General features: G+C 44.9%; 1 protein-coding gene across 2 annotated transcripts in view; it reads left to right on the top strand.

Moving 5' to 3' along the window:
- The first annotated feature begins 2,785 nt into the window (after positions 1-2,785).
- NHS (NHS actin remodeling regulator) overlaps positions 2,786-21,164 on the top strand; it is a 244,813-nt gene continuing 226,434 nt past the window's right edge. Inside the window, exon 1 of one of the 2 annotated variants that reach the window (XM_088051952.1) lies at positions 2,786-3,179. In XM_088051952.1, coding sequence (XP_087908078.1) covers positions 2,786-3,179 — 394 coding nt within the window. The remainder of the gene's footprint in view (positions 3,180-21,164) is intronic. The other variant, XM_088051953.1, reaches the window with a different exon arrangement.

The raw sequence follows: 21,164 nt of genomic DNA, 5'->3' as shown, positions 1-21,164 counted from the left end.
AGATTTTTTTCTCTCCTTTTGCTCTAAGAGACTCCAAAGACCAATTGGGTGAGACTGAGGTTAACCTTTGGGACTTCCTCCTTCTTACCACATCTCTTATTGAACACACATACCAAGACCAATCCCAGAGGCAGCTGAGAAGCTACTGAATTTGGATTTGCACCACATAATATTTCTGATAAAAAACACATAGTAAGTGCATGACTGGGGCAACCTGACTCCCCAGTGCCTGCAAAGATAGGAGCTGTGGTTCTGACCAGAGGAAGGTGACATGGTATCTCCACCTGTCTGGTAGAAAGTGCCAGTGCTCCTCACCCAAGCTGCATATGGAGTCTGTTCTAATTGCAATGAAAATCTAAGTAAAATGCATCACCTAGACTTGTGGAGGAAAAGACAGTAATGCTGCAAACCTCCAAAATGAAAATATGCTCCCTATGGTGGAGATGCACAGACTTGGCAGAACCTTCCTCCTATAAACAAGTTCATTCCTGTGTGGTTTGGTGCTGCCTGTCCTGTACTCAAGTCACACAATTGTCGTGGGACTAGTCGGGTACCTAAGGTAAGCTGTACCTTTCCAAGCATGGGATAAAAAGAGAGACCATGGAGTCTACGTAAATGAAAAGTAGTAATAACAGACTGGGAAAAGTAAATGAAGAGGAATCACTGGCTTCTGGCAGCTTTGCTGAAGTTGAGTAGGGATATGCTGCCAGAACCACGGTGCTGTTTTCAAGGGAAGGAAGAGAGCTGCACAGCTCTTGTCCTGTCTGAGCTGATCAGAGAGTAGGTGCGATTGGGAAGCTGTGGTAACGTACAATCTAAAATACTACCCCTTGCAGCTTTTACCTGTTACCTATGGCTCAATTCACTGGCTTATCATATTCCTAAGAGAGAGGCCAAATGAGTGCCTGAGCTGATTTCCTCAGAGGCATCTCTTGCCCCTGCCTGGTGAATGCTATACTGCTGTTTCTTGGTCCTATTCTTGTGATCCCACATCAGTTTGGATGGCTGCTGTTCTTTCTGAAGCATTAAAACTTAACAATTTCCCCCTGCTTTATGAATCTCAAGTGAAATATTAGAATACCTCTCAGAGGCTTATAAATAGCATATCATGGCTCCCCCTGAGAGGAAGAGGAGTACAGTCCATGCCCCATTACAAGAGCTAAAAGCCTCCTGGCTGCAGAGGAAACTCAGCAATGTGGGGTACAAATACCCCAGTGATTTTACTAGAAGCTCATCTTGGGCCCAAGTTTTAGTACTGTTTGAGCACTGCCCCTGGGCCTCTGACAGCTGTCACATCCCTGCTTGCTCCCTGTGACTGGGTCACACCTGAACTTAAAGCACCCCAGGAAGTGTGGGGAGGTGGTGCTGAGATTGGAACAGGCTCTGTGCCTTCCTCCCCACCCATGCATAGGACTGGGACCCATTTCAAGCCAAGTGAGAAACCTGAGCTAAAGACCTGAGCTGACTTTGTGTCATGGTGTGCTCCTCTTTCCAGAGACAAAGTGTGAAGGCACATGAATGGTCCATGTTGAAAGCCAGCAGCAGGGCCAGCAAAGTCCATCAGCTCTGACTCTGATCTCTGTGAAAGCAGCTGTATCCCCCCTCTGGACCTAAGCTTGTCCCAGGAGCAGGTCGTTGCATCTGCAGAACATGGGGTATGTGTATCACCAGGCTGGCAGTGATGCTCTCTGCAACTCAGGCTATTTGACCAGAGGTAATTAAAAGCTGCCTCTATGTGGTCATGTAATGACAGACTGTACCACAACACTCAAGTGGAAGGATGACAAGTTAAGGTCAAGCGGGCAAACAAGCTGCTGTTTCCAAACTGTGGAATGCCTGCATTTCCATCTGCCTGGATCTCCTTTTTCAGTACCTCCTTCAGTGGTATTTACCACCAATAATTTAGAGTTTGTGTTCAGATTTCACGCCTGCTTGTTAGGCACGTTCACCTTTCAGAAGTGTACGTACGCAAGCTGAGCCGCGTTGCGTCAGAAGCAGTGCTCCTTGTCTGACGGGAACCCAGCTTTCCCTGACACCTCCTAAGAAGCCGGTGCCCAAGTGCCTGCACCTGACTTGCGGGAGTGCAACAATCTCCGCGGTGCCCCAGGAGGTGACACCAGCGGGCGGGCACCACCACCCTCCCGCAGCAGTCGGGCCTTGCTGAGTTGGGTTCCCTTCTGCCCCTGGAAACAGCTTCTCTTTCTTCTGCGCACCTGAGCAGCGCTCCCGCCGGAGCGGAGACGGGCTGGGCCGGGGCGAGGAGGCAGAGGCTGCCCGGAGCAGCGCTCCCGCCCGGCCCCGGGCCCGCGGCCGCCCCGCAGCGCCTCCCCGCGGCCGCGGGAGCTCGGCACCGCCCCGCTGCCCCCGCCCGCCCCCGCCCCGCCGCTTTCCCGGGCGGGAGGCTCGGCGGCTCGCTCCTCCTCGCGGCCGCGGGATTCCTCTCTCCGGGTTTTCGGGCCGCCCCTTCACACCCGCCGCCGGAGCGGGACGGCGTGAGAGCGAGCGAGCGAGCGAGGCGGCGCGGATGCGCCCCGGCTCCCCGCGGCGGCAGCGGCGGATGCTCGGCGGCGCGGCGGGCGCCCCGCAGCCCAGGGGCCCCGCGCAGGGGGGGGGCGAGGCGATGCGCCGCCCGCCGGCGGCCGCCCGCGAGTGACGGCCGCGGGCAAGGAGCGGCGGCGGCGGCCAGGAGAAGGACGAGGAGGAGGAGGAGGAAGAGGAGGAGGAGGGCAGCTATCCCCGCCAGTGCCCGAGGGAGCCCGGCAGAGCTCCGGCCGAGGGCCCGGCCATGCCCTTCGCCAAGCGGACCGTGGAGCCGCAGCGGCTGTGCCGGCGCCAGCCCGCCGCCTCCGTGCTAGAGGAGAGCGGGGGCGCGGAGCCGCCGCCGCCGCGGGACCCGCCGCCGGAGGAGCCGGGGCCGGCGAGCGAGGGCGCCGAGGCGGCCGGCGGCGGCGGGGAGGCGGCGGCGGTGCTGATGGTGCTGGACCTCTGCTCGGTCAGCAACGTAGCCCTGTCGCGGATCCTCCGACAGCTCTCCGACGTGGCCCGGCACGCCTGCACCCTTTTCCAGGAGGTCGAGGCTGACATCCAGGGCACCCACCGCCGCGTACGGGCGCTGCACGGCCGCATAGCCGGCCTCCAGGGAGCCGTGCGCGGCCTCGACCCCAAGCAGGAGGCAGTGCGTAAGTACCGCGGAATGCGGGATGGATGGGGCGCACCGCGGGATGGATGGAGCGCGCCGCAGCACGGGGCGCCCGGTGGGGAAAGCCATCCCCTGGCAACCTGCCGTGCAAAGTTTGGGGGCAGAGTCGGTGGGAAAGGAGCCCTGGCGGGGCAGCAGAGTGGGGAGGGAACGGGCGGGCGCAGGTCGGGTCGGGTCTGTGGGCGCCGCTGGGCGCCGCGGCGATGCCGGCGGGAGGGATGATGTCAGTGGTTTGTGCCTTACGTAAGGAGCTGGCTGGCGGGGCTCTCGGGACTCATCTTCTGCAGCCAAGGGTTTGGCCAGGGAGGGAGACGAGGTCTGTCAGCTGGACGCCGGGGCTGATGGAGATGATCCGCCGCACTCGGGCATATTTGGGTTTTCTCCCATTGCCGGCCTGTCCCCCTTCCCCGACAGATATCTACCCCTTAGAAGTGTCTCTGAATTCCCGATCGAACGCTCTTAAGTGGGAATAATAAAATTGCTTCGTCGTTACCTAACTGTCGGGGCCATAAAATAAGGAAGTTTGGCTAATGACTTCTTTCTGTTTAAAGAGTGGCCCTGAAGAGCGAAGAGGGGAGGGTGAAGGAGGGGGAGGAGGATAAAGATCAAGGCAATATAGAACTTGTGTTATGAGCAGTGCTTGAATCCTGTTTCTTCTCCACCCAAACTATAAAAGCAGTGAAAAGCTCTGTAGTCCTGACAGCTGCTGATTTCTGCTGAATATGGCTCGTGTTCACAGCAGTGTAATGATTTTGTACTCTCACTGGTGAATACGCATCCCAAGCACTTGTGGATACGTGTTTGTTTGATAGATAAGGCTGTGGGTTGCAAGTCTGGAGTAGCAGCGACTGGTGTTGGTTCTGACCTCTCAGTATCTGTTTTAGGAAAAGCAATGGGTTGAAAGGAGAATTTGGTTTAGTTTTTTGCCTTCTGCTGTACCCCTCTAAATCCTGAGTACCTCCACTAAGTACAGCAAAGTGAGTTTACTCCAGGGTAGACAAGACCATGCCCTCTGCATGAATATGCCATTTAAAAAATTGTGCTTTGGATTTCCTCCCCTTTGGAGCATTGTGGAATATATGTAACTTCTAGGATCGATGAAGCTGTCCTGATTAACAGAATCAAGCTTTAAGTATTCAACAGTATTTAAGCTACATACTCAGCAGCTGTACAGTGACTTTGCTGGTGATGTATTAATGTACATCAACCATAGATGAGACGGAGGGAGATTTTTTGTGGTTTCAGGATGAGTGTGTAATCAGAGCAGAGTGCTGGGCTGTGATTGGAAACTGCAGTGAGAAGGAGGCTTGGCTGGGCTAGTGAGAGAACTGTCTGAGGAAATGAAACTCCTCGTATCACATTCTCATCTGTAGGTCTTTTGAGCTGAGTAAGTGTGGGTATACACTAATGTAAGTGAGAGCAGAGCTTAGCTGTTCTAATCTCTATGGCTTTTTTCTTTCTGGATTATGCAAGTGCAGCTTGTTTGCAAATCACAGAGCAAAATCTTGATATTACAGCACAGTTATGTCATCTGCTTAATTAGAGAGTCTGGCTTTATCCCTGTGATGATAAATGCAGAATTCATTTTTTTTAGTGTTCAGTTTTCTTTTAACTCCTCTCTTTAAGAGGGGAGAAAATTTTGATCATGATCTTCCCTGTGTTTGCCAGCTGTTCCTCCTTCCTCAGTGCCACTGATAGATCTGCAGATGTCCCTAGGTCTGGTCAGCCAAGGGATCCTCCACAACACTGGGCTTTGCCCCCACCCATTCTCCAGTAGGTGTGTGTCTTGCCTGCAGCTGTACAGCTGCCCAAAGCACAGCTCCCTGTCCTCATCACTCCATGCAGTGCTGCACCACATCTTCCCTAAAGGTGAAAGTCTCGATACAATCCAACGTACATGAACAGCCAACTTCTTTGCCTCCTCTGGCTGCTTTTATTCCCCCTCCAGTGTGGATCAGCCGAGCTGCATTTACATAGTGCTGCATCTGAACATCTCAGCTGAGACCCAGAGCTGAACAGCACCACTCTACACATTATCATGTCACATTCCCCCAAAATCCATACACACCCACAGCAGTACCTCCCTTTGGCCTGCAGACCGCTCACTGTTCCCAAGGGACAGATAAAACTGCCTAGCAGGAAGCTGCCCATCTTCCCTGTAGTGTATAATGATAGTGTGCTTTCTCCTCTCTGGGCTGACACCTCCTCCTTCATTATTACTTTCAGCAAGACTATGCTAATGTTTGTTTTATGCATGAAGTGCCTACATAATTCACTCCTGAAAGTATTACACTCAAGTTACTACACCCAGTTGTTTTTTTGAAACCAAGAGAGCAATTGCAGGTGGTCACAGATCTGCCCAGGACCTAATCAGCATCACATTAAGGCATGCTGACTTCTGTCTCCAGTGGTGAGCATGGAAATTATGGATGGCCTCAGGGCTGTCTTTTAGCTGTCCAGCCCAAATGACACATCTAAGAAAAATTCAGAACTGGCTGGAGGTTTGGACTCAGGACCACAAGGAACAAGTTGGTGACAGGCATGCAGCCACCCCACCCATGCCATAACTGCAATGGCTGCATTGATTTTATTGCATATTATGAGTCTGGAGGGGCTGGGTTTGTTGGTACATTGACCAAGACACCATGTACTGGGATGTTAACAGCAGGACAGTGCAGCACAACCACAAGTTTTTCAAGTATTCAGTTTGAAACTACTAGCCTATCTTGCCACAGTGAGACATTCTTCATATTCCAGCTTCAAGTGCAGCACAGTGATTTGAGAGTAATGCTACTGGACATGCCCTAGATACTGAGCTGTGAGAGTGGAAGGCCTTTATCTCCATGCCTCATAAGCCAGCTGGATTCTGAGATTCCCCTGTGAACACTCAGGCTGCATTAGGAAAAGGAAATGATGGGCTAATGCCATCTCAAGAGCTATTGGAGCCAGTGTTTAGAGGGGCATTCCTTGCCCAGAATGCCATTCCTTGGAAACTGCAGAGATGATACCAAGGGGAAGGGGAGCAGGAAAGGAGTTATCTTGAAAATATCATACAATACAATTTTGCATAATAATGTTGTATATTATACTGAAAATTATGTATTATTTTATTAAAACATCTATGTTGGAATCAGAGAATATTAATGAAGAATTAAAGTTAATTAAAGCTGGCATTTTTCCAGTAAAACTTATCACTACTGCTGTCACTTTCACAAGGCCTTAACATTCTCAGCTCTGTTGCTGTTGCAATGGTGAGCATTTGCAAGTATGTGTATAATTTGCTAAAGTACTTTAAGTCCTCTACTAAGCTACTGCTAAAGGTATTTACCTGTGTGTTGCCCTTTCTTTTTGTCACTGTTCAGTGTGATTGGAAAACTTTTTTAGGCACAATAAAGGATGGATTCTGGGCAGTTACAAGCAGGTCATCTTCAAAAACTCAAGGTCCCTCACCTCTGCCTCCCCAGATGCTGCTTGTCCTTTCATCTTTCTTTTAAGCCTCTGGCCAGCCAGCATCTTGCAAATATGAATCCTTTCCCATCTTCTGAATGTAAGAGAAACAAGGGTGAGAAATGTTTTCCTGCTCAGCTCCTGAACTAACTACTTTGCCCTTCTGCCACTGTACTGCTTTTCATCATGAGCAGCTCCAGGGTCTGCTTCTAAAGCAGAACCATGTGGGAATAACATGATTGTTGTCAGTCTGGATGTTGCTTAGAGTTTTCTTGCTGCCAACAAGAGACCTGAGCAGTGTGGCACAGCCCAGTTTTACTATTAGATGTTTGATTATCTCGGTAATACAGAAACATAGAAGTGCTGGACTAGCGTGTAGACTTGGGATTCAGTGCCTCCATGGTTATTTGGAAAGATGATTTCTCAGTCTAGGGGACTAGAGATCTGGCAGTTTAAGTGGAATATTGTACTTTACAGAAACTGATGATGTAAGCCATCTTGCTTTCTGAATAATAGGCAACAACCGGGCAGTGGATTTTGAAAGCCCTAGCTAATGAGATCCTTTTTGCACCCTGGCATCCCAGAGAATTCCACACATTCCAGGCTTTTTTTCGAAAGCATCAATGTGTTACCAGTAGCCAATCTTTCTAAAAGCTGTATGGTTTCCAGAAGTTGCCTGCTGTATCTTCATTGCTCTACTTTTCCATTCCTGATTTTGCTATGTGCTAACAGTTAGCGATGCAGCTGCTCAGAAGTGTGGGAATCTCCCGTGTTACTCTGCTCTTCAGAGGCCCCTGGATCTCTACAGTGAGCTCCTCTATAGGATTTTCTTGCTTCCTGAAGTGTCAGTATTGAGTTAAAAAAAACAGCTCTGAACTGATTCTTTATCATTTTAGGCTCTGCATTAATTCATTCTATTGGATTGAAATTGGTTACTGAGAGCAGCCTGGCAAGTTTCACTCTTGCTTTTAGTCTCTTTCCTTGTGCTTTTTAGGTGGTTTTGTTTCAATTTTGTTTGGTTTGGGGTGTTTGTTAGTGTGGCTTTTAACCACACTAACATAATGCTTTTCTGTTTGTTTTTTGAGCACTGCAGGGAAATGTTTAATCCCTTATAAGGTTTTCATGTATTTTCCGCCACAATCCTACCATTTTTACAAAACATATATTGGACCCAAAGCTCATCAGAAAATGCACCTCCTCCTCCTCCTTGACTTGATGTGCTGGTCTCAATTGCTGTTGAAATGGAATCAAGAAATTGTCATGCTTCTATCTCAGAATTCAATTGCATTGTAAGGCCATCTGAGGCTTAGGGTTGGTGAGCATCCTTGCAGACATCTTCAGGGAGATACATACATAAGACCTTAAGAGTAGATGCATCTTGAAATAAAAAAAACCACACATCCAAGATGGGAAGATAAGTGTTGCACTTTATCTCAGCTTCTCAAGGTCCTTGAGATTTAAAGTGCAATTTTCATTGTATGGATTTTCTGTGCTACTGAGGCACAGCTGTATATCTCCATGGGTTGGATACATTTACACAAAAATATCTCAGATACTGCTGGAGACAACACAAAAGAGATTCCTAGCTTCCTTTAACTTTGTATTATTGTCCTTTATAGTTAGTCAGCCTATTTAAGTGTGAGGCTAGTTTCACTTTTAGAGGTGTACACGAATGTAACCTTGGGGACATGAAGCAAGAGGATGTATTCAGAGCTCCCTTTTGTGCACTGAAATTATATTAATTGTCAAGTCTTTATTGGGTGCAGAATAAAACCTCCAAAGAATAGTAGCTGTACACTGGATATAGTAATCGGTCGCTTTCAGCTTTGTGTCCTTCACCTGCCCGAATGGAATGACACAACTCTTCACTTGTCCTTTTGGAAAAGGAGAAAGGCTTTTGGCTTTACTTGCCAGGCTTGGTTTCCTGGTGTTCTGCTGGTCACTGTGTACTCATTCATGTTAAAGAACTCACCTTTCTGGTGCACTTGCCTGTAGTTTGCCCGTGAATGCAAATAACCCAAGCTGTGGGTGTGGGAAAAGTAGAAGAATTTCCCACTGCATGGTTTCTTCTAAACGCAGAGGATTGATGGCACATTAGCAGAGTGGAAAGGAGATGGAGGCCAAAGCATGGGCTTTCCTTCTTACCTTTACTGCTGTCAGAACAACAAAGGGACAGAGGAAGAAAAACCTGCTCACTTAAGCACCCCATCCCCACTTTAACATTCAGTAGAACACCATTAGCTAGAGTACTGTCATTTAGGAGAAAAATGCCTTATCTTTGTTTACAGAATGGTGATAGAAGACCTTTAACACAGGAATAGGACCATTCAGAGGCTTTGCTTGAGGTATTTTTTTCTTGTGCATTTAGTATGTAATAGCAGGTAATGGGATGGAATTTGTCAGGTGGTTTTGGCAGGGATGTAACTTTTTGAAAGCTGGGCTTGTCACCTTCAGTATTGTTAGCTTGTGGAATGCAGACTCTGGTCTCTTTGCAGATAAAAGTATAGTGTAAAATCCCGTGTCCTGCCAAGGCCAGTGAGATGCTCAGTGGAAAGGCTCTGAGAGCTCAGTGCTCAGGTAGACTCAGTAGACTTTGGCACAGCCTGGTAACAGATGAGAAGCAGATGAGAAGCAGTGGTTTTCCTCCAAAGCCATTCCCCGTTATACAGGTGTAAATCTCCTAGAGTTTTGCAGAATATCATTTACTTGGTCTTCCACTGGTGTAGCCCAGAAAGCCTTTGTCTCTTCTATAGCTCCTTGCTTGTCATTCCACAAATAGTACTTAAGCTAATGTACCAGGTTTGAATGTTTGGGAATTTTGTTACTAGATGGAGAGTCTGCCAGTTAAAGAACATATAAAAAACATTCAGTGCTTGATTTCCACCTGACTGCAGCCACACAGCTGTGTAATATCATAGTAGTTAGTGCAGCTTCTTTCTGGCTCATACTCAAGAGCCAAGCAAAAGTCTCCAGTGGGTTTATTAGAAATTCTGCTGGAAATGTTTTATCTCCTTTAAGACCAGTAAGGTCTCCTTTACAGGAGCAAAACAGCAGAGAAGATGGAACCAGACCTGTAAGAGACATCAACTTACTGTGGATCCAGTAGTTTAACAGAAATTCTTCCTATAGCCCCTTTAAAACTCCTTTCTTCTATTTAAAGGCCTTAATAGTGTAATGTTTGTGTTCATACAGAAACATAAGATGAATGTTCCAGTGAAATCCATGGAGTCATTCCTACTTTTGGTTAGTTCCCCTGCTCATACAGGGGAGCTATGGTGATGTGCTGAGGGCATGGGGAGGGTGCTCACCTGTTGATTCAGATGCATAAGAGACTTTTGTTTTCCTTTTTGAAAGATGAAGGGCCTGGAGTGTTTCCAAAAAACTCTTGTTTTCAAGTGTCCTTGGACTGAGGGAAGGACTTGCAGGAAGAAAATATAAATACCCAATTTCAGGGTGCCACTCAGCTGCTGTTCTGGATCAGTAGAATCAGGTTTTGTTGGCATTTCTTACATAGATTTACTTGTTCTGAGGCTTCAGTTCCAAGGATCAGATTAGGCTGGTCTGGCAGAAATGTGCAGAGGTGCAGAAAAAGAATGGGAGCAATCCTTACTGATCCCTGCCATGAGCCAGTCCCAACCTCTCCCTCTCCATTCAGGCAAAAGCAGACTTCTCAAGTGTGTCTGTTTAAAGGCAGCACCTGGCTCTTCCTCTCTCCAAACTGGAGAGCAAAGGAGATTGGGTGCAGGGGAGCAACAGCTGTTCAAAAAAAGCCCCTGATCTGACAAATTTCCTTCACACATGTTGTACCTTAATCAAGCAGATACTCCCAGGGTACTCTTAATAGCAATGTTTCAATGTCCAAAGTGGGGAAAAAATAGAACCAGCTGATGTGAATAATACACATATGTGTTCTAAGAGCATTGTTGCAGGGTTGTGTGGTCACCGGAGTCAGAGAACTGGGATTTTTCAAAAGCTGCTCTTTCCAATCGCTTGGCATCTCCATGTAATCAGAGGCTGACATCAGACTCTCGATTGGAGCTACTTGAGCTATTAGGCTGTGAAGAGCAGAAACTCTCTGTGTTACCCAGTGTGTATGAGGGGGGGAAGGTATTTTTTCACTTCCTTTGATGTATTAGCATCAAGAGAGGGAGTCTTCGCTTCATTCCTAATTGCTTCTCGTCTTTGAATTTATATACCAATATGTAAGTAACTGCAAAGGGAGATAGCAGAATTTATAAAAAGTTCAAAAAGGCAGGGCTTAGAGCATGATTAAAATAAAAGATAGCATAGAGTGTATGCTGTTTTTAGCTGAAATATCTCTCTAGAATACTTTCCATTTACATTCTCATTATATCTAACTGCTTCTAATGCACTGCTTAGTTTAACAACTGGCATGTTTTTAGGGTAGATTTTATAGTAGATGTACACCCACTGTGTTCTTAACTCGAGACTTTAAATTGCAGTATCTGTATTGGACAATCTTTTCTTATACCTTCTTGGCTGAAGGCAGGAAAAAAGCAATAGTGATAGGAACCTAATTAAGCCTGTAGTCTTATTGCACCAGGAGCTGTGTGCTTGAAATGCTGCTCAATTCAATGAGTGCTGCGTGGCACTGCCATGTTAAGTCCCAGCAGAGAGTGACATATTTTTTTTTTTAATAGGATCACTGTAATTCTTACAAAGCCACCATGGTTTTCTCTTTCTTTTCAGCTGCCAAGGCAGTTGGACTTTGAACTAGAGCCACTCAGACCAAGTCCCTGAGAAAGTTTGGAGGAGATGTCTTGCGAGTGTGTGCATGTGATTAAGGGGAATGAGTGTGGGGCGGTGTGTTTGTGCTATAAATATGCACAGTCTTCAGGCCACTGCAGCTTTTCCCCCTGCCTTATCAAAGTGTTTTTTGTTATATTGGCAATGTTTGAGCAGACTTTTAAATTGGCTTGGACAGAGGGTGAGGAAGAGGTGCTAATCCTTCTTGAAGATGTGTGTATCGATGACTACAGAATTGAGTCATTTTTAGGAGCAGAGTATGTGAGGTGCACTGAAAAATTCCAGTGTGTCCAGAGGCTTTGGATTGCTTTAAAGGCAAAACTGTGCTCTCTGTGCATGCTCAAATTTTATTATTTTTTTTTTTTTACCCAAAAAGGCATTACCAAGCATTGTTCTCTTCAGATGCCTATGACTGTCCATGATTGCAGAAATCAGATTTTCTGGATGATGAAACTCAAGATAGGCAGCAGTAACTCGCTGTGATGCTCAGAGGCAAACTTTTTAAAGATGCTATACATGTTTCACTGCATCCACTACTTAGTGATCTATGATAAGGGGTGGTTTAATTTTAAGTGAAACAAGAGATTAATTATGATTTAATGCTTATCATGCAAATCAGAATAGGTCCAAAGAATGGATACTACCCAGTTGCATTTTTTCTCCCTGTAAGGTTTATTTACTTGCAGGAAAAAGAGGGCCAGTTCTTGTCATAGACATGTTTTTTTCTTTGGTGAAGTGGTTTTTGGTTAAGTGTTGTGTACAGGATGAGAGTTAAGAGATGTATTTTAATTCATTTCTAAGAAATATATATATATATCATGAATTGACTACTGGCTTTCACATGCCCAGCTTTAACCCTGGAAACTACATAGCTCTGCATAGCCGAAATTTTGGATACAAGCCTTTTTTCTTTCTTGATTTTTTTTGGGGGGGATGACTTTCTCATAGTTATCCAAACCTGTTTCTGACTGGTTCTGCTGCTTCAGGCTGTACTGAACTCAGCTCCTCTGGCCTTCCTCTATCCCAGCAGTTAAAATCATTACAGAGGCTCCTATCTCAGCACACTGAGATCTCATCTCCCCTCCTGGTACTGACTGCTCCCTACAACAAGTATTGCTGCAGGAACCTGAGGTCTTGGTCTCTCCAGAAAATTGCCTGAAGCAATTTGCACACAGTTAGCATACCAAAGATAAATTTTCCCCGTAAGTTGGATTATCCTGGCAGCACTGTTTTTAGACTTGTTTCTTATCCAAAGCAAATATGAAGGAATAGCACATTCTGTGTGTATAGCAGGGAAGGGGGTGGGTGTGCCTGGGTATCCTGCACCAGCCATTCAGGAATTTTATATTTGTTACTCAGCTGCAATTTCAACTACATTGCCACAATGTAGAAGTCATAAAAGAAGCTGCCAGGTAAAGGAGAAGACAGATTATTCCTACTGCATTTGGAGGAAGGTCTTGTTCTTTATTGGAAACTAGAAAATCTGCTAGGGAAGGAATCCCATATAAATGTTCCAACCTAATAAAAAAAAAGTGCTCCACTTGGAGCTCACATTTACTTCAATGTGAAAATCAGTCTTTGCATGACATAAAAGCTGGAGAAAACCAGGCTTCATTAGTTCCGCTGCTTGCAAAACTGGTTGTTCGTATTCCTCTTTCCCCTCTAGAATTGCTGATTATTTCTTTTCAATTTCAGTATTGTTTTTTGAAACTTATGCCTTGAATGACTTCCATTTTGTGCCATCCTATCCTTTACTCCTCTTCTCATGGTGGTTTCACGGGGGCTATACTTTTACTTCTGTCTTAATAGCAAAGACAACCCTCCCTCACTCCCTTCTTGGTGTGAATGAACAGTATTAATTTTTACAGCTGTGGTTTATTCTCCATTGATTATCTTTAATGTGATGCTGTCTTGTTCAGTTAATAAACTACCTGCTAAGATGTAATTATCCCCCGCCCCCAAACATAACCTGCTTTTAATAGATGTTGTAAATGCACTCATTGTGCCTGGCACATTAAAAGCACTGGTTTAAGTTCTTGTACTTTCAAATTGCACTGTAGCTGAAGTGTATTTTTGTGGCAATCATTACCCTACCCTGCTAATAATCTAAAATAAGTATCACTGCTTCATTTCTTCAGTAGTATTTTTAAGCCTCTGTTGCAGGTGCCACAGGCTTGATACTGCCTTGATGCCAAGACAGAGGTTGGATAAGCTGTGCTCTGGACAAAACCCTCCTAAGGGAGACTAGGAGGCTCACCTAAAGGTTTATTATTAATTATATATCTCTGTTGGTTGAGGTGAATCAATGTTCAGATTGAAGTATGACCCAAGGGATTTACCCAGTTTGTGCTGTAAATATTTTTAGGGACCTCTGTCAATAGACACAAAATTTAGAGTACGATTCTCTCTCAGATCCAATGATAAAATATCTGCCTACAAATACATATGAAAATGAGCTGTATTTGAGAAGTGCTGTGTCTGTAAATGAGTGAATGGGTTACAGCTACATTCAGCAGCTATAAAGTGACTATTCATTTATGAAATTGTCCAAGTGGAACTTAACACAAATTATTAGTGTAGATTAAAAATATGTTTCATTTATCTGCTTGTTCCTAAGAACCCAGTAGAATGACAATTAGTTAAAGAAAATAAGAGAACTGCAAAATATCACAGCTCAGGATGATTATTTATTTCCTTTCTGAATCCCATTTGGCTTTAGATCTGTCTTGATAAGCAGCATCTTGGACTGTGAGACTAAAAGGTTCTGTCACCATAAAATAAGTGTGCCCATTTTTGTGCAGATCTTTGATCATTTTAAATGACAATTGAAATAGGTTTTCCTTAAAGAGGAAGAAAAACAAGAAGAGGTTCTTCCTCAAAATTCTGTGTGTCACTAGAGGAGGAGCGTGCACACACACACACACATACACATATATATACACACATACACAGAGAAATGCATATCTAGATAATGAAAGACAATTTGAAAGATTGGACAAAATCATATGGGTCACTGAGATTAGAAAAGTTTGATAAATGGGAGAAGAAATTTACAGCCATATTAGCAACAAACTGGTCAAATAAGAGAAAATATTTAGTACTCCAGCTCTCATTACAGCAATAAAAATTGAAGGTAATTGATGTATCTTTTTTCTCCTTTTTTTTGGCTTTGTATCTTGATCCAAAAGCATCTCATGGTTGAGTTCACTTCATTCCCATTCCCTCCCTCTCTAGATGGAAGACAAATTTGAACTCAGAGATTGTGATGTTATTGATGGAAGCTCTTCTACTGCATGTAGGATTTTCAGAAATAAGGTACATCTTGTTTAGGGATGTGGGAATTCTGCTGTTTGGTACTCGCATACTTGCTAGAGTAAACACATTGCTTTTGAATGAACTGCCCCTGCTGTATTACAGCGAGGGCTGAAAAATAAAATTAAAACATAGAAAAGCCAAGTTAATTAAATTAAATCTTCCAGGAAAACAGATGGGTAAGTGAAAGGCAAAGCGACGCAAGTCTAGGTCATAGGTTGTACTTGATGATCTCAAAAGGTCTTTTCCAACCTAGTTCATTCTGTGATTCTGTCATACAGTCTCATTTTCAGATCCACAGAAGGAATGTGTTGTATTTATTCTTGCAAAGAGATGTCTCCCATTCCTTTGTTCCCTTTTGAGACAGTCCAACCTTGGGCTGGTTAAATATGTCTCTACAGAAGTTGGCACATACTGACCTTGTTTGCTGCAGTCTGCTCTTTTGTAGCTTCTTGGTTCTAGTGGCATGAGCCAGATGGACAGAGCCCTAAAGCTAAATGCTGGATAACATAATTAAGTGCTCTAGTATTGAAGGCTGGGGCTGACTGAGACAAACTTTGGCTGATACTACAATATTTCTTTGTCCAAGTTACCTCTCCAGTTCAAAGTAATTCCTGTTTTTCCTTTCAGATCATATTCCTTGAGTATGAAGATGCTGAATTATATACTAATATCATTTTCATTGATGTAATACAGAGTTCTCTCCACTACTTTGTGCCCTGATAGCACTACAGGAACATTTCACAAATTTATAGAGCTTGTGGAAGATCACCTGAATTTTCCTTTCATATCTGAACAACCTTTTTTCTGCTATGTTTTGGTGTCATGGTGGTCAGTTGTGACTGTCAAGTGAATTCTTCTCCCTGGAAGCCCCATGACAGTGTGGTCCTGGCCAAGCACGTTGTGGACACTGGGATGTGGTTTTTGAGGAAACACAGCACATAGCTTTTAGGTGGACTCCTCTGCTATCTGTCAATGTCTGGTAGGTGTATAGAGCAGACTCAGACCTATCCAGGTAATGAACTCCTCCTGAGTGAGCTGAGAATGTTTAGTTTTGCAGGCTGGAACTGAGGAGGAGGTCTGAGCAGCTAAAATGCTATTGCTTGGGAGACCTGGATTCATCCACCGACTTTTTATGATAGCTTAGGGGAAGGTTCTTAGAGGCATTCAGATCACCAAGTTTTAGCACTCTAAACTTTGGACCATCTGTCTTGTTCAAAGGTGAGCTTGTCTTTAACTCTTGAGCAGAGGAAGTTTTGTGTTGGGATGAGTCCCTTAAGTTCCATGAATGTCACAGTGTGAAGTGGGTACTGCCACGGGCTTTTTGGCACTCTCTTCTCAGGTCTGTGGCAGAGTGCCAGCACATCCTTTCTCTCAGAGGAGTTATCACACAACCAGTGAGAGCAAGTTGGTTTGTGGGGCGATAGATCCACGACACACAGACCTGTTTTGTAAATGACAGGCACTCTGCAAGGCTGAGCCCCTTCCACATCAGGAGTGCTTCTGTCCTTCATGGATGGGCAAATGCTTTCAGGTGCCATATGAAGGCAGTGCCCACAGGTGGGAATCTCCAGTCTTACTTTTCAGCAAGCAGGAGTCCTTGCAGGCTGGAACTGAAGAGATCTGCAGGCCGTACTCTGTAAGGACTAACCTTAGGTCAGGCTGAGTTTGCAATTGCTAGTCTTTCTTTTGAGGTCTGGCTCAAGATTGAGCTTTCTTACATTACAGTGTGTCCTAGTTAATTACAGTCATGTAAAGATGAGGTTTTACCTTGGGACTTGGTTTAATTAAAAAACTGTGCTGGGTAGTTTATTAAACATCTATGTTCTATCTGGATGCCAAGTTCTAACTCTGGTTTTCTTCCAGTGCTCTCCCAGCTTTAGTCAAAAAGAGGCACCTGAACCTGACATCTGCACTAGTGAAAGGGGAGGGAGGACAGACAGCCATTTCTGTCCAGGCAGGTTTGAGCCTGGCACCTCATTTTTCACAGCTTGGGTTTGTGTCTGGACTTTGGGGAAAGGCTTTTGCAGGTAGTAGTGTAAGAGGAAAAGCTGCAGTGTAGAACCTAATGCTTTCCCTGTGTAGTGGAAAAATCATGATCATGCATGTGAAGTATGGACTTAGAGGAACTTTGCGTGGGTGGTCTTGTTTTGACTCTTTCTGTCCCCTTCCCTTTCCCTTCCCTGCTCACGTATGCTGAAGTCTGTTGTCTATTTAACTTGAGCTTTTCTAATAATCCTAGATAATATACAACAAAAACAATAACAAGGTGCCTGGATATACAATCCCTCTGAACTGTAGAAGCCACAAGATCTCCTAGACAAGCTTTTTGTTAGTACTGGCTTGTGAGAGACCTAGCACTCCATGATGCCCATCTGTTAGCAGCATGTTTAAATGTGATTAATGTGAAAGTTGCAAGAATTGCAATAGCTTTTGCTACTCTACAAGAGAATCTGTCACTGTTAATCTCTTGCAGTATTAAAAGCTTAATATAGTAAATCTAATGTTATGGAAAGCTGTAGCTTTGCTTTTGTTACCATCACCTTAGTGTATTATTAAACTACTGTTAGCTCTTCCTCCATAGTTCACAAGCATAGAGGAAGTGTAGCTATCATGCACATATAGAGGGATATTTAAATGATCATTTAAGTATGAAGTCTCTCAAGAAAGAGATGCTCCAGCATAAAAGGGTTCTGGGGAACATTAGGTTTGATTGGTATTCCTGAGGGGATGTGGACAGAGCAGGATGTATTGAAGTCAGCCCTTTCCCAAAATGCTGGTAGAGACTGGGAAAGTCACAAGCAGTGTCCTGATGTGGTTATTCTTTGCTGTGCCTTGGTAGACATGATTTACCCACCCATGGCAGTAGACCTACCTCGTTAGTAGTTTAATCAGAACTGTTGCATCTTTAACAGAGATGGTGGGCAGGATAAACAGTGCTATGGCACAAGCAGGGGCTGTGTCCTGGAGCAGGCCGACACTTCAGGAAGCAAAAAGGGGAGGACCCAGGAAAGGAAAATTACTTGCTATATATAGCTGCTTGTGTTGGAAAGGATCAAAGAAACCATAATGAGTCAGTATCTTTCTTTTTCTTTAAAGGGAATTTCAGAAGAGTGATTCAATTAAATAGTAGTTTACTCAAGATCTGCAGGTGGCTTGTAAAGTGTAATCAGACCCCCCTTACCTTTTAAACCCAGATCTACAGCTTTGTTCATTTCAGTGGAGGTGGAGATCTCCATTCTTCGATTTACAGTGGCAGTTTGGTAGAGGAGAGGGCTTTTTATAAAACTTCTCAGTTTATGGCATGAATACAAGGTGCTTTTGTTTCCAGCAGGGACAGCAATAGTGCTTTGGTCACGACATTTCAAAGCTGCTTGCAATCTGTTCTTGCAAGATCATTGGGCACTGTAGGACAAATTGAGACCTGCCTTTCAGTGAAACACCCCCTTGCTCCATCATGCACAGCATCTTCACAGCTGCCAAGCACCTTGTCCACTTCCACTCATTGCAAAATGTCAAAGTCGGATCAGATAGAATAGTGCTGTCAAAGGGGTAGCTACAGAATATATATAGTTGCAGAAATCAGACTAGACTCTATGGGCTTCTCTGGTTCTTCCATGTGCCCCTCTATAATCCAGTTCTTGAAGCATCTAAGAACTTGAGGTGCCATGATGAAAAGCTTCAAGGACCATGCCTTTTCGTTTACCTTCTAAAAGGGCAGGCATCAAGTCCACTGCTCTGTGCCATTAGGAAGACTTGCAAGGCAGATAGCCTGTCAGTCAGACCGAGTGCAGTAAAGGGGCTTTCTCCCTTTTGTGGTAACATGCACATTGTTGAAGTGAAACTGTTCATTTCTGGTCCCTGAGGGCTGTTGTGGCACACGTTGCACCTGTGAGTGTTACTATTGCTCCTGTTCTTTGTCCTGTGAAGAATGATGCCCAGTATCCCCCATCCATTCTCGACAGGACAATCAGGTGTCAAAGGCTTCAGGTAGCAGGCTGAGGTGAAGGTCATCCAGCATATCAAATTGGAGACTGTTTTACTCTGCCCCCTCCCCTCAGCTCTTTGGGAGTCAGAGACTGTTAGCTCACACAGCGAAAAATTCCAATGACTTCTAGGATAGCATCCCAAAGCCTTGCAAAGCTGTGTGTGATAGTGTAAAATCTGTTTACAAGAGTCCTCATGGATCAGCTCCTTTCTGTTCTCATGGTTGCAGAGATAGCTCTGGAAAAGGGCATTTTTTTCATGATTTGAGAGTCTTGGAGACAGGGAGTTAGGGGAAGGAGGATTCAGCTGCACCTTGAATGCCTCACTTTTGCCTTATGTATTTAGTTCACTTTTTAACTGTTAAAATGTGGAGGAAGGAGGATTCAGTAAGCAACTGTGTATGTGTTTGTCTTCAGTGAATGCCTGCTCAGGCAAGGCAAGCAGGATTCAGCTACTAGTTAGTGCTGATATACCAGCACTGGCAAGCACTGAACACTCCTGCTACTGGATCTGCCCCAACTGCTTGATGTGCAGCGATGAATGGATGAACATTCACCAATGCTGTTGCACAAACAAGTAAGTTAATAAAAAGCAGCTGATTGTGTCATGGTAAGATGTAGAAACTCCAAAGTAGCACTGAGATTATTTAAAAACAGATGTTCTTATCTGGAAACTCCTAGAAATATAGAGTGGTTAGATTTTTTTAGGGGGAAAAACCACAACAGGATAGACATGAAACAAACTCTCTGCCTTGTCTTTAAATTATTTCATGGTGAGGACTTTTATAACAGTTTTTCTCTTGAAGCCTTATGTCCCAGGTCTGAGTTTTACAGCGAATTTAGCTTTGGATGATCTCAGAGATAATTGGAGCTGCACTGGCGTTCTCCGGTGAGAGAATTAACTCACGAGGAAAAGCTTTCTTAAGGGGACGCACTGGAAAGAAAACTCTCTGTGAAAACTGGAATTATACAAACCAGCTGTCTGGCCTCATATAAAGTGATGCTGGCCTTTTGTACCTCGATGTAAGTGGTGTTTAACCCTTGCCATCATTACCGCGCACTGCTGGGACGGATGAAGTTCTCAGCTGCTGGCGGGGAACAAAGCGCGCCTGGGCGCAGTGGTGCGGCCGCAGGGCTGGCCGTTAGTTCATTATTCGGGCAGACAAAGCTGCCCGCCCTCATGAATCACCTCGGCTTTTGTTTGGGTTTTTTTCCCCTCCTTTCCCTCCCACTCCGAGGGAATTCAGTAAAAAGACTGGGCGTGCGGAGCAGTCACACCAAGCTGGTTCGTTTCAATTTACGTTTTTCTGCCCTCTGGAGGCAAAAGTTGTCCCATGCTTATAGCCTGAGGTGTACTGAGGGTGCCCCCTCTGCCCCGTGCTCCCCAGGTGCTGATGTGGTGCAGGATTGACTCCTCTGCCCATCTCCCTGGGGAGAAGATGGCTTTCTTTCCAACTGCAGAAATGAGCACAGACCACTGGTCCTAGGTGCACACAGACTCGTTTTTAGCCGCTTCCACAGCTTAAGGAGGTTGCTGTAGCTATGGCTACAGTAAGTGTAGTCTGTAAGTGGCAGACTTACATTAAGGTCCCCCTTTTATCAGCTGATAAGAAAAGTTGTGGAGTGGTGTCTGTCCTCTTCAGTAGCTGTGAAAACACCAGAGGATGACAGCCAGTTTGAGAAGTTATATTGAGCCTTACAGCAGCTGATGTGCTTCTGTGGGGTGTTCCAGGGCCATGGAAAAAACACATGGTAATGTTAGTGTTCTGCTGTAACAGTGGGGAGAACAGAGCAGGGTTCCTCCCATCCCTGAGGTAGTGGAGAGAGGGCTCAGGGGAGGAAAAGAATATTCTTTCTTCCTTGAGCCTAATGGCAATCCTCAAATACTCAGAAAAATAGTTTCGATCAAAAAATCATGGCTGGTGCCAGATGGTTCAAGCAAAGTGTAAGAAGTGCTATAGTAAAAAGTAGTAACAACTGCCCACACATGAAGCTCTATCCTAGAGGTGGAAGGCTTGGCTTTGACAGGTCCTTTGAAGAATGAGCTTCTTATGTGTTGTTTGCTCACTCTGTTGTCATTGCACATGTTACTATTAACTGAGCTGGGTGTGGGGTTGTTTTTTTTTTTAAATTCTTCCTAAATTCTTGGCCTTAGTGGTGAAACATGGCCAGCAGTTCTGCTGGTTACCTGTGTATTGTCTGGGAACTCTCTGGAATTAGTTTAATTTGTCTGAATACCCACTTGTTCTTGCATTGCAAAGCTGGATAATTAAAGAATCCCGGAATTCTCTCTCCGTACTATTCATTCCTTTGTGTACCCCTTTCTTGTGCCCTTATTTCTAAATTAAATACATTAGACCTCTCCAGTGTCTTTCCATCTGTAGATCTTTTCATGCCACTAATTATTTTTATAAGCTGCTTCTGGAGCTCTTTTATTTCTCGGTATCATTCAC

The sequence above is a fragment of the Pseudopodoces humilis genome, chromosome 2, assembly GCF_049639895.1.
Source record: "Pseudopodoces humilis isolate 2021_Gansu_Grassland_sample_001 chromosome 2, ASM4963989v1, whole genome shotgun sequence".
In the NCBI taxonomy this organism is placed as follows: Eukaryota; Metazoa; Chordata; class Aves; order Passeriformes; family Paridae; genus Pseudopodoces; species Pseudopodoces humilis.
The sequence above is the reverse complement of the archived record's forward strand: the minus strand, read 5'-3'. Positions and strand labels throughout refer to the sequence as shown.